Source organism: Rhinolophus sinicus, linkage group LG16 (assembly GCF_036562045.2).
Source record: "Rhinolophus sinicus isolate RSC01 linkage group LG16, ASM3656204v1, whole genome shotgun sequence".
In the NCBI taxonomy this organism is placed as follows: Eukaryota; Metazoa; Chordata; class Mammalia; order Chiroptera; family Rhinolophidae; genus Rhinolophus; species Rhinolophus sinicus.
The window spans coordinates 11,281,429-11,295,012 of record NC_133765.1 but is presented as its reverse complement, the minus strand read 5'-3'; the positions used below and the strand labels follow the sequence as shown (position 1 = coordinate 11,295,012).

The 13,584-nt window shown below is 35.3% G+C and overlaps 1 protein-coding gene across 1 annotated transcript; it reads left to right on the top strand.

The window, feature by feature from the left end:
- Positions 1–10,279: 10,279 nt before the first annotated feature.
- LOC141569188 (golgin subfamily A member 7) lies at positions 10,280–11,417 on the top strand. The gene has a single exon (XM_074321441.1). The coding sequence runs from the start codon at positions 10,342–10,344 to the stop codon at positions 10,753–10,755; it is 414 nt and encodes a 137-aa protein (XP_074177542.1). The 5' UTR covers positions 10,280–10,341; the 3' UTR covers positions 10,756–11,417.
- The last annotated feature ends 2,167 nt before the right edge of the window (positions 11,418–13,584 follow it).

Here is a 13,584-nt window from a genome sequence, read left to right as displayed (position 1 = left end):
AGAGGTTTTCCATGTCAATGTGTTCTGGATCTAAACATTAAAAGTATGGTTGTTCAAATTTATATAGCTCTATTTGGCAGTCTCTGACTCTATTACAATCATCTGTAAGTTATGCAAAGGAGGATAGAAAATGATGATAATATTCTTAATTGGTATAGAGCTTTACCACTCTCCCTATTTACTAATCTATGACCTAATGTGTCACTTTTTCTTTTTTTTTTTTACATATAACAATTCAAACTTTTAATAATTCTTTAAGGCCCAATATTAATCAGAGGAGTCAGGAAATAAACAAAGTTTGGTTTATTATGAAACTCTAGATAATACTTAGTGGAGGTGTGAATAAAACTTCAAAATTATGATCTCCTTTATCTTAAAGAAACTCTCTTAAAATTTGCTTCCCACTCAAACTACCATTTTTCCTCTCACCTTCCCTTCACAGTCATATTTCTATTTCTCCACCCACGTATTCTCCAGCCTTTTATACCCTAGGTTCTTCTATCATCGTCTACCGAAACTGATTTCTAAAAAGTGACCTAACAATCTCCAAATACCAACTCCCTCCCCAGACCTCCTACACACCCTCTATGAATCCTCCATGGAGATGACTACTTCGCCCATCCTACAACCTCCCCCTTACTTCCTGTCAAAATAGGTTCCCTGCCACTTATTTTGACTTTTCTATTCAGATGTTAGCCTCATGAATTTAAAAAAAAAGGCTTTGTTAAAGGCTTTACCTTAATTTTCCCATCAAATGTACTCATTATCCACAGTTTTGGTTCATTTCATTTATCTAACAGTATTTATTAAGTGCCCAGTAATGTCAAGGATGCTTCAGACAATATGACAAAGTGAGACTGTGAAAACTTCCCACTAAAAAGCCCCTAGAAACACTGGGTAAATATATAAGAAATTAAACAAGGGAAAATATCCAGGAGACACCATAGTCGGAAGAAAATCAAAATCAGTATGCAAGACGTTAAGTAATCCTAAGGCTGTCTTAAGAAAAACTCAAATTCACATTTTGACCACCTACTGCACAGCCTCTTTGACTATGTTATAAAAAACCTCATACTCAATGTGATGAAAAAAAGAGCTAAACATCTTTCTTACAATATGTTTCCTTTCATTTGCCCCAGCCTAAGAAAGCACAATTACAGATCTTTCAGTCAGTCATTCCAGGAATTTCTGAACCATCCTTTACCCTCTATCTCTCCAGTTCTGATTATAACCTAGTGTCCAGTGTACTTGAGTAGTCCTGGCACCCAAGTGTCTACAGGGTTGACTCCTATAAAAATCTGTCTATTTGATAAATCCATGTGCATGGGCTTTCGGTCTTGGTAATCTTACGCATTCTACACAAATCCTCCGCTGAGACCAAAGTCTTTCTGTGCTAAGCAGGGGCCCTGACACTATTTAATTCTTACCAAACCCTTCCTTGAGGTTGTTTTGAACATCACACTTATCTAAAGATCTTGACTGTCACAACTTCAGATCCCCAGTCCGTAGCCCTTAGCTTAGATATTGATGCCAGAAAATTTAGCAACTTGAAAAACTGATGCTTACACACATTTTCCTTTATCTTGGAAGGGAAAGCATCCTACATATAGGGAAACAACTTGAACCCAAACTTAAATTCTACCAACTCCTGGGATTCAAGTATGTCTGGGCATATACCTGGAAAACTGGTGTATATCAGATATGATTGTGACTACCCCAAATTCATTTGAATGAGAATCTGATGAACATCTTGGAAACACACCCAGAAAAGGAAGAGCTGGACAAAAAACACAGGTCAATAAATAAAGTCTGGTTCACCCCATGAAATCCTGTGTGTGAGCTCCATGAAAAATATGTGTCAGTTACCGGGATGAAATGAGGAAGTTTGTTAAAGGCTGCTGGTGCTGTCATAATTACATGATTGAGTCCCTGGCTGCCATCTTGTAATTCAAAAATGAAAAGACATATCAAGACTGGAGTCATTGGGAGGGTTGATTTGGAAAGAAGCCATTCAATGTTAAAATATTCATTGTTAGAAATTCTGGTTTCAAGTTCAGCATAGAACAAGAAAGTAAGAAAGTGCCAGGATGGCATGAGACGGAAGAGGACCAGGCAGAAGCAATAGGCACAAGAGTAGAATTTCAAGGGATAGATTTGGTACTAGTAGCTCAGCTTTAAGTTTTCACCTTTCTCATTTCCACCCAGCAGGCCTATGTCCACTGAAATTCTCCAACATCGCATTCTCACTGCACCCCCGCCTCCCCAACCAAAGTTGGTTATCAACAAGAAGATGTGACAACTAGTGCTAGCTAGAACACAAGGTCATAGTATGACAAACTACTATAACCCACACATACACATCAACAATCCCACTCAGTGTGGTTTTTTCAAGCAACTGAGGATTGCTTACTTATGATTAGCTCCCCTTATCTATCATATATCTTTCTCTTCTTCTTTCCTGTATCTTTATTTTTGTATTATGGTCCAAAGTGTGTTTTTCAAAGTCTCTGTCCCTCCTAACTCATTAACAATGTGCACATCATCGTAACTCCTGAGATGACTCTTGGGAAATCAATATGGCAAGTATGCCGTAAAAACTATTGTGATATCCTGCTCTAAACGAGTAAATGAAATGACTGGCCTAAAGACCAGCAACTAGTTGGAGACAGAAGAGAAATGATTCTAAATATCCCTTTAAGCAAATGAAAATTGATCTCATATTAAATCATATCCACTTGATACTGATAAAATAGCTTACCATGTATTTGACATAGTGCGAATGTCAGATGAGTAACACATGGAGTTATATCATGGCTTCATAACTCCAGAGAATAAATGGATCTAAGTATTTCTAAGCACCCTGGACAGTTCCTTTGCTCTCATAGGTTCTACTCCTTGAATCTTCCCATTTGGATAAATGGGTCATATTATCACTACACAGGTTTTAAAATCATGTGTCAGAAAGCATCTCAACTGTCATCTAGCACAATCTTTTTTTGAGAGGTCAAGAAGCTGAGACTCAGGTGTAAATTGCTTTGTCCAAGGTCAGTACTACCTTGTCCAGAAGAAAAAAAATTCAGGTCTCCTAAGTCCAATTCTGAAAATCTTCTCTACAATATATGGGGGTTTCCTAATTCCCTGTTAATAATTATTTAAAAATAAGAGAAGCCAAACAAAGTTGAGATACTTGAAGCATATTTATTTGCCAAAATAAACTTCCTTTCCTTTCTCACTCATCTTCCTATGTTCTTCATGCCTAGGTGAAGTTAAAACATTTTATCTTATTTTATCTTATTTATTTGTACATTTGTTTATTTTTTCCATGCCTCTGTAGATGATTAGGATATGAAGATGTCGGAAAAGTTCTGTCTCTAATGAGCATGCTCCACATGAAGGAAATGTGAAAAGATCACATTCCCTCTAAGACATTATATTATACATACATAAAATGTGGTTGATTCAAAAGACTCTTAACCCAATGGTAAATCTTTGACTGCTAAGTGCACCTTAATTTCCAGCAAACATTTGCATCAATAACCTGATTTTAAAATCACTAGGGCCTTTTACTGTTGTTGTTGTTGATAGCTAATGCCGGAGGTGGTATACCCATAAGAACCTCTTAAAAAAAAAAACATTTTTATATACCATTACTTATGCCAATCCATTCTTTCCTTTCTGCACTACTGCTCCATTAATAATTTTCCATTTCAGTCTGTTTCTATTAATTAATTCTAACACATCACATTTTAGGCTCTGCTAAGGTGAAATAAAATAAATTTACCTTTCCAACGTCGATTTTCATTTCGTCTCTTCCATATTTTTTCTACTGCAATAAAGGCTTTCTTCCTTTTCTATAATGTCCTTGACTTTGACACTTTATTTTACCTACCATACTTCAAAAATATCATATTTACCAATGTGACTATTCTAGAATACTCATACATATATTCTCAATTCTTAACCTTATATATCCTCCTCCTAGCCTCACCTCTCATCCTTTCTGATCAGTTGAATTAAAACTTCTTCCAACACCCCCACCACCACCACCACGAGCTGACCTTTCTTGTCATCTGAAGGAGCAGAACTGTTGCAAGAGTTTCTGCTACTAGAAAAAAAAAGATTATAATAACAATTGATTTGCCATAGTCTCTACCTTTCATTTACATCCCTCTCCACTCTTCATCTAAAACCCATATTATCTAACATGCCTTTCTTTAATTTGTTGTGACCATATTGTCATCAATAGATTTTTTTTTGAGCACCAACCCTTATACAGGCACACAAAAGCTACAACACATGATATATACCACCTAAAAGCCACAGGCACTGTATAAAAAAATAATTAAGTACAAGGTAATAGAGACTCAAGGATGATTCAGATGATGAACAATCCATGATGGATAAAAGCTCAGGGAAATCCTTCCAGTCAGGTCCAGGATTAGACTGGCCCTAGAAGAAGGACAGGACATAGCCAACTGGAAAGGAAGAGGGAAGTTATTCCACAGGTTATTTCTTGATTTTAAAAATTGGTTTTATAATATTGATAGAGACATAAAAATAGTTCTATTCAAAAATTTTCAAAAATGTATCTAAAAGACAAAACTATCATATATTTGTGTACATCAAAGCAAAAATTTTAAACTTATTTATATTCACTTTCTAAACATTAAAAACATAAGCAGAGTAATTATTCTTGGCATATCTTTAAACACTTTAATCAGTTTCTTAGCCATGGCTGCCTCGAAAACTGTGTCAAAAATATTTTTCTGAAGAATTTATTTTTATTAAGGAAGTATTATTATTTTCAATTTTGTCCTAATGTTTCCCACAGTCTTCTTAAAAGTTGAAAAAATTTAAAAATAAATGGGAAATTACTGGCATTGTCAGCTAACTCTTCTTTTAGACCACATTATCTTATTATTCAGAAAACTCTAGGAGCTCGTGTGAGAGCAGAACAAATTTTTCTAAATAAAGGATATTCTTAATTCTAACTCTTTGTTAGGAAATGTACAAATATTTCAGTTCAAATATCTTCAAAGTTTCTGTCTTTTTGTTTCCATCCAAACTGCTTTTGCTGACAAATATTTTTACAGGACCCAACTCTTCAAATAAGATGTCTCTACTAACTACTTTTTAAATGTTTCACAAAATGTAAGTGCTGCAAAATAGCAAATCTTCTCAACTTCATTCCATTCTAGTAGAAAATATAAATACATCTATTTAAAAACAAAAGTTCCATTTAAAAAAATCTTCCCTAAAGTTGAAACGCTTTTGTTTTTGTTTTTGTTTTTAAGTTTTTATTTCCCCTTTATTTTCGAGAGATATATGGGTATGGAATTCTGGGCTGAGAGTTTTTTTAAGTATTTTTTTTAATTCAAGTTTATTGGGGTGATGATTGTTACTAAACTTACATAGATTTCAGATGTATAATTCTGTAATATATCATATATATATATATATCACATTGTGTGTTCACCACCCAGAGTCAGTTCTCTTTCCATCACATATAGTGGGTCCCCTTTACCCTTATCTAACACCCCTCTCCCCCTTTACCCTCTGTAACCACTAAACTATTGTCTGTGTCAATGAGTTTTTGTTTCTTCATTTGTTTGTCTTCTTCTTTTGCTGTTTTCAGTTTGTATACCACATATCAGTGAAATCATGGTTCTCTACTTTTTCTGTCTGACTTATTTCACTTAGCATTATAATCTCAAGATTCATCCATGTTGTCGCAAATGGTGCTATTTCATCTTTTCTCACGGCCAGATAGTATTCCACTACATATATATATATATATAATGTAATGAAACCATCGACAAAATAAAGAGGCAACCAACTGAATGGGAGAAGATTTTTGCAAACAATGCCTCCGATAAGGGCTAAGATCCAAAATATATAAGGAACTCATGCAACTCAACAACAATAACAAAACAATCCAATTAAAAAATGGGTAGAGGACCTGAAGAGATGTTTCTCCAAAGAGGACATAGAAATGGCAAATAGACATATGAAAAAATGCTCAAAATCACTAATCATCAGAGAAGTGCAAATAAAAACCACAGTGAGATATTACCTCACCCCAGTTAGAATGGCTATCATCAACAAGACAAATAGTAACAAGTGTTGGGGAGGCTGTGGAGAAAAAGGAACCCTCATACACTGTTGGTGGGAATGCAGACTGGTGCAGCCGTTATGGAAGGCAGTGTGGAGGTTCCTCAAAAAATTATGAATAGAATTACTGTATGATCCAGCAATCGCTCTCCTGGGTATCTACCCAAAAAATCTGAAAACATGTATCCATAAAGACATATGTGCTCCATTTCAGCTTTATTTACCTGGCCAAGACATAGAAACAACCAAAATGTCCTTCAATAGATGAATGGATAAAGAAGTTGTGATACATATATATATATATATATATATATATATATATATATATATATATATATATGTATGTATGTATGTATATATCACATTTTCTTTCTATTTTATTAAGTGTTTTAATCATAAATGGATGTTGTATCTTGTCAAACGCTTTTTCTGTATCTATTGATATAATCATATGAGATTTGTCCTTTATTTTGTTTACGTGATGTATCACACTGATCAATTTGCATATGTTGAACCATCCTTGTGTCCCTGGGATGAACCTCACTTGGTCGTGATGTATAATCGTTTTAACACATTGCTGCATTCCATTTGCTAGAATTTTGTTTAGGATTTTCACATCTGTATTCATCAGAGATATTGGTCTGTAAGTTTCTTTTTTTGTGTTATCCTTACCAGGTTTTGGTATCAGGGTAATGTCTGCATTGTAAAATGAGGTAGGTAGGGAGTGATTTCTTCTTCAATTTTTTGGAAGAGTTTGAGTAGGACAGGTATTATATCCTCTTTGAAGATTTGGTAGAATTCACTAGTGAAGCCATCTGGTCCCAGACTTTTGCTTTTGGGAAGGTTTCAGATGACTAATTCAATTTCCTTACTGGTGATTGGTCTGTTTAGATTTTCCAATTCTCTGTGATTCAGCCTAGGAAGGCTCTATGTTTCTAAGAACTTGCCCATTTGTTCTAGGTTATTGAGTTTGGTGGCATATAGTCCTTCATAGTGTTCTTGGATAATCCTTTGTATTTCCGTGGCATCCGTGATAACTTCCCCTCTTTCATTTCTGATTTTGTTTATTAGTGTCTTTTCTCTTTTTACCTTAATGTGTCTAGCCAAGTGTTTGTCAATTTTATTAATCTTTTCAAAAAACCAGCTCTTTGTTGCATTAATTTTTTTCTATTGTCATTTTGTTCTCTATTTCATTTATTTCTGCTCTGATTTTTATTATTTCCTTCCTTCTGCTGACTGTTGGTTTCATTTGTTCTTCTTTTTCTAGTTCTTTAAGGTATAATGTGAAGTTGTTTATCTGGGATTTTTCTTGTTTCTTGAGATAGACCTGTAATGATATAAATTTCCCTCCTAAAACTGCTTTCGCTGCATCCAAAAAATTTTGGTAGGATGTATTTTCAGTCTCATTTGTTTCTATGTATCCTATGATCTCTCCTCTAATTTCTTTTTTGACTCAGTTGTTCTTTAAAAGTATGTTGTTTAATTTTCATATATTTGTGGTTTCTCCTGCTTTCTTTTTGCAGTTGATATCCAATTTCAAAGTCTTGTGATTAGAAAATGTTTGGTATGATTTCAATCTTCTTAAATTTGCTGAGGCTAGTTTTATGTCAATATATGGTCTATACTTGAAAAGGTTCCATGTACATTAGAAAAATATGTAGTCTGATGTTCTAGGATGAAGTGCTCTATAAATGTCAAGTATCTCCATTTCGTCTAATGTGTCATTTAGGCCTGATATTTCTTTATTTATTTTCTGTTTGGATGATCTATCCATAGCTGTCAATGATGTATTTAGGTCCCCTACTATAATTATGTCTTTGTCAATTTCTCCCTTTAGTTCTGTTAGTAGCAGCTTTGCATATTTTGGTGCTCCCATATTGGGGGCACAAATATTGATGACTGTTATGTCTTCTTGTTGTATAGTCCCCTTTATCATTATGAAATGTCCTTTTTTGTCTCTTGTTACCTATTTTATCCTGAAGCCTGTTTCATCTGATATTTCAAGGTCTCATTGAATTTCAGAATTAAAGCTCCTACACTGAGCTCTCAGTCTCATTATACAAGATATGCCTCTATATTAGTATTTAAGATCAGTTCTTCTCCTGCATTTGTATTAATTTTCAAGATCTTCCTGTTTGCAAATTTTGAGTTTAGTAATTGCAATTTTCTAACATCTTCAAGAGCTAAAGTTTGGTGACATGCCAATTATTAAAAAGTTTAATAAAGGATTTGGAACAAAATACAATTAAAATAAGGGAACTCATTGACAAAAAAATTGAATAATGTTATAAAACATGTAAGTTGATTACATAAAGTTTAAACATTTGTAAAATTTGAGTGATAACAGATAATTAAGCATATACCTCCTTTTGTTCATATATTTTTATACTCACCATCAGCTTCATAAAAAATAAGTGTAATTATTTTAGCCATATTTATAAAAATTGTTGTAAGTATTATCAGCAATAAGTTTTATTTTGACTGTAGAATATTGTGACTTCTTTGGACAGACACAACTCAGACAACGTGCTCCCCACGCATCCCATATACAAATCTGTTTCATAGGATTCTTCGATTAGCAACAACAGTGTTCGTATTATGGTGTGCTCCATCAAACTTTGCATTTGTATTATTATCACAAAGCATACTCGTATGATTTTGTCTCAATATTGAAAATTTTAACTAAATTTACAGTAGTATCCAAAACAGCATCAGAAATTTCACCTTAAAGGAATGAACTTCCAATAGCTTTATTTGATTCTACGACGAGTTGAAAATTATTTTTGGTATTATCTTTATAGTGTTTCAATTTGAAACATGTGACTCAGCCTTTTCAACCAAGTTTCTTTAAGGGAATTAAGCTCTAATGTTTAAAGGCATTTATTTTATGTAATCGTATGCACATTTGGAATGGTATTAGTTATGTACCATCTTTGGTAGAATAGAGAAAAACAGTCTCTCAAATCACTTTTCTGTGTTCTGTGGCTCAGATGAGAAACTCGGTTGATCACACTAACATAAAACTGTCATCATTTAACTGCTAGTGAACATTTTCTTCTGTAAATGGAAGCAACACAGTAACAGTTATACCATGTTTTCCTGAAAATAAGACAATCAGCTCTACTGCATCTTTTGGAGCAAAAATTAATATAATACCTGCATCTTTTGGAGCAAAAATTAATATAATAGTATTATATTATATTATTATATTATATTATATTATCATAAGACCCGGTCTTATTTTACTATATTAATTTTTGCTCCAAAAGACGCATTAGAGCTGATTGTCTGGCTACGTCTAATTTTTAGAGAAACACGGTACTTCAGTTTTTATATTATATACACAAGAAACTTGGAGGAAAAAATAAGAGAAATTAATCCAGAACAAGAGTCATTTAAAAAATGTACAGGAAAAGTCAAACTTCACATCATTATACACCATTTAGAACTGCAGATATTAAATTGCTGCCTTCTGGTAAGGTCTTCTTAAACTACTAATTCTCTAATGGATGCTGATGCCTCTTCAGCAGATTTGTGTTTTCTTGTTTCCATGTGGTCAGTGATGGCTCAACAGCCCCACAGCGAATGGTAAATGTGGACAAACACCTTGTGCAAGTTACACATTCATTATCAACTTTCTTGAAAATGAAAATTTAGTAATTAAATTTTCCTCAAACAGGTACTTTTCTCCCTTTTGAACTTATTTCTGTCAAAAAGGTTTATTGCAAAAAAAAAAAAAAAATGTATCACCAAACAATAAGCAGTGAATGAAGGGGTGAAGGGATGATTTCATAAGCGAGGGTGACTGTGTGTTTACACAGGCCCTGGGGGTAGATCTATATCATATATATGGTAACGAAATCACCCTAGCAAAAGCTTTCACACCGCTCCCTGTGTGACCTATACAGGACAGCCCAGCTTTTCGTTCATGCACACAATTCATATTTGTAATTGATGCTGTCAACTTGTGGCCTGGCCCCTTTGACAAGAGTCATGGCAAGGCCATATCACCACTAGCTGGCAAATGGGGGGCCACCAGGACAGCAACTTCCAATACCTCTCTCAGCTCCACTCAAGACCAGAAAGAATTAGCATCCCACACAGCTTGTATTGGAACACATTTCATTTTATCAGTGAGCACCTGACATTCTCCCTTAAAAACACAACATCTGGCAGGCGGCGCGACAGCAGCTGGAAGGGAGAGGCGGCGCGGCCCATCTTGTCCTCGCCATGAGGCCGCAGCAGGCGCCGGTGTCCGGGAAGGTATTCATTCAGCGAGACTACAGCAGTGGCACACGCTGCCAGTTCCAGACCAAGTTCCCCGCGGAGCTGGAGAACCGGATTGATAGGCAGCAGTTTGAAGAAACAGTTCGAACTCTAAATAACCTTTACGCAGAAGCAGAGAAGCTTGGGGGTCAATCATATCTTGAAGGCTGTTTGGCTTGTTTAACAGCATACACCATCTTCTTGTGCATGGAAACTCATTATGAGAAGGTTCTGAAAAAAGTCTCCAAATACATTCAAGAGCAGAATGAGAAGATATATGCTCCCCAAGGCCTCCTCCTGACAGATCCTATTGAGAGAGGACTTCGAGTTATTGAAATTACCATTTATGAAGACAGAGGCATGAGCAGTGGAAGATAAACCATAGAATTAAAGATCCCAGCTCCAGCTGGGACCCTTCATCTATCCACTGGCCAATCGCAGAGTGTCCCCTACCTCCTCTCCAGAGCATCATTCCTTTGTAACTGCTGCCAGAGCCACGGTGCCATTTACTCCAAGGACTAACTTTCTAAAATTCCACACCTGGAGTGACCTCTAGTCGCTCAGCATCCACTTTGTGTCTCCAAATTATGCAGGACTCTGTAATCTTTTGATTAGTTTCTGAGAAAATGCAGTGAAGCATTTCACTTTTTTTATTCAAAGCCATTAATAAAATAATGCAGTTGGTCAGCCCAACGCAAAGTTTATTTCTTATCTGCCACCAGTACCAATGGTTCTCTTCATTCCTAGGGCCAGCTTCCCAGGTGGCTGTAGACTTCAAAGGGATGTTAGCCAGTATTCAGTCTTATTCCCCCAAATTAATAAAATGCTTTTCTCCAGGATTTTGGTGAAAGGTAGACTGTGTCTGTGGTTTTATTAATGTATCTCCCAAATTTCAAAGAACTACCAGTTATTCCATGATTTATATCTTAAAGATCTGTTTCTGCTGTTCAGTTTCTGAAACTGAAGTTCATTGGAAAAATAATGTATAATGTTACGTGTTTTATTATACCAATTCCTAATTAAAGCAGTATTTAATGCAATTTCCAATTATTTTTCTTTGGAGAATTTTGTTATTATTGTATTACCTTAAATGTTGGGAAAATGTGGTATGTATTGTTTGTTCCTTACAAAAGTAAGTAAGCACAATAAAGTGGATGCTAAACCATCAAAAAAAAAAACAAAAAAAAAAAAACATCTATTGTGACTAAACAGAGTGATTTAACTACAGGTTAAGCTGAGACCTCTCTGTTCACCACACATGCAGCTCACACACTACTAGAAAGGATCAGAGCAGAAGTCTTAGATACAAAGCAGAGGTCTACCAAAACCAGTCTAAACAAGTGGCTTATTATTTTAATGCAACAATTAATATCAATACTTTGTTAGATAGTGAAAAACCCAGAGCAATTGCTAAATAGGATGGAATGCTGGGCAACAGGCAAAACCTGGAGACTGTTGCAGGCAAACTAAGACATAAGGACACTTGTATTATAAGCAACAAACAAAATCATCTAAGCAGACTTTTTTTTTAATTTAAACTTCTACATTACGATGTTCTGTAAAGGTCATGGTTTTATTCCGTGGTTTCTGTACTTTAAGGAAAAAAATAATAATCTCTGCTAAAATTAGTACCTGTGTACCAAATTGTTTTACCATGTATTAGGTGGAACCCAATGAAGTTATCGTCTTTACCATTCAAAAATAGTTCAAAAATATCAGCAACTCTGTATTAATATTCTTAACATTTTGAGACAGTCCATAGATCAAAAGACATAAAACTGAAGAGTAAAAAGAATTTTGGAGGAAAAACAAGAGTAAAACATTAAGAAAACAGGCACATTCCAGAAGAGAATTAGAAAATGGAAGATCAAGAGCTATAAAAGTGGTATAAAGGTCTTTGCTTTAATTATGTTCCCCCAACTTTATTAAGTGTGTCTTGAGCAAGATTTACCCTGAAATATTCTCAAGAGGGTATGAATTCCGAAACTAAGAAGAAACCAGAGAGGCTCGTAGAGGATACCAGCAATTTGTCTGGCACTTTGCAAAGTGAGAAAGAGAATTGAAAACTGAATGGGACTGATTAGATGAGAAAAGAAAGAAAAGCAAGAACAGATTCTTGGGGAAGATTGGGCCTTGCCCTGAGGTGTACCAGTCACGCACTTAAAACCCTTTAACATCAAAACCCTGTTTAACACATGCTAACGCCCAGCTGGATATGATTTTCAATTCTCCTCTTAATTTTTCTCAGGTGCTGAACTTATGAGGACCCAACTACATGGAGCTCGTGTCATGGTTGAAGCTTTCTAACTCTAGCCGTACCACAGCGGTATTTATTGCACAGTGAGTTGTAAAAGCAAACTATCTTATTTTAATTGGGGACAGCATGAAGTTTTTTGGGGAAAGGTACTGGTCGGGGACCTATGATCAGTAACAGCTCTGTCACAAACTATCTGTGAGACCCAACAGATTATTTCATTTTTCTAGACGTTTTCATCAGTAAAGGGGAAGCATGGAACAGATAAACTCCGAGGTGATGGTTCTGTGCTATTTTCCTAAAATTAGGATCATGCAAAAATATCAGACAACTTCTGTTCTGATAGTTGTAGTCTTAGGTGGCTCCTGGGGAAGGAGAGGAAAACCACAGCAAAATTCCAGGAATCTTCAATTAATTTGAAGAAATTTCAGGATCAGCAGAGTCAGGGCAGGGGCAAGAAAAGGGCGGGAGGAGGGGGAATCTGTTTTCAAATTGCTTTTTACCAAGCCTACTTTTGGGAACTGTGGAAATGGGACATCATTTAAAGAGTTTATTTCTTCTTCTTGCTCAGGTTTCTGTGGCTGAAATCCAGCCCTGCTTTTTTTATTCTCCTGCTGTTTTTGTTTGTTTAGAACTGAGCATTTGACAAGCAACTAGAAAAATCATAAACAAACTACAGGGTAAAGTTCCATGTCTGGAAATTTTTTCTTATAAATTCCTTTCTCTCTCTCTCTCTCTCTCTCTCTCTCTCTCTCTCTCTCTCTCACTTTCTCTCTCTGTCTCTCTCTCTGGTGCATATTTTCCGGAACTTCAAAGCATGTGTTGTTAATCACTCTATTGGCATTTCATTAATGTTTGCAATTCTGGCTTATTAAATCTAAATGAAATCCTTATTGGAGACAACTAATATGTAGTGCAATGTGCTATGATTAGAGTAAACTATCCAAAAGGAT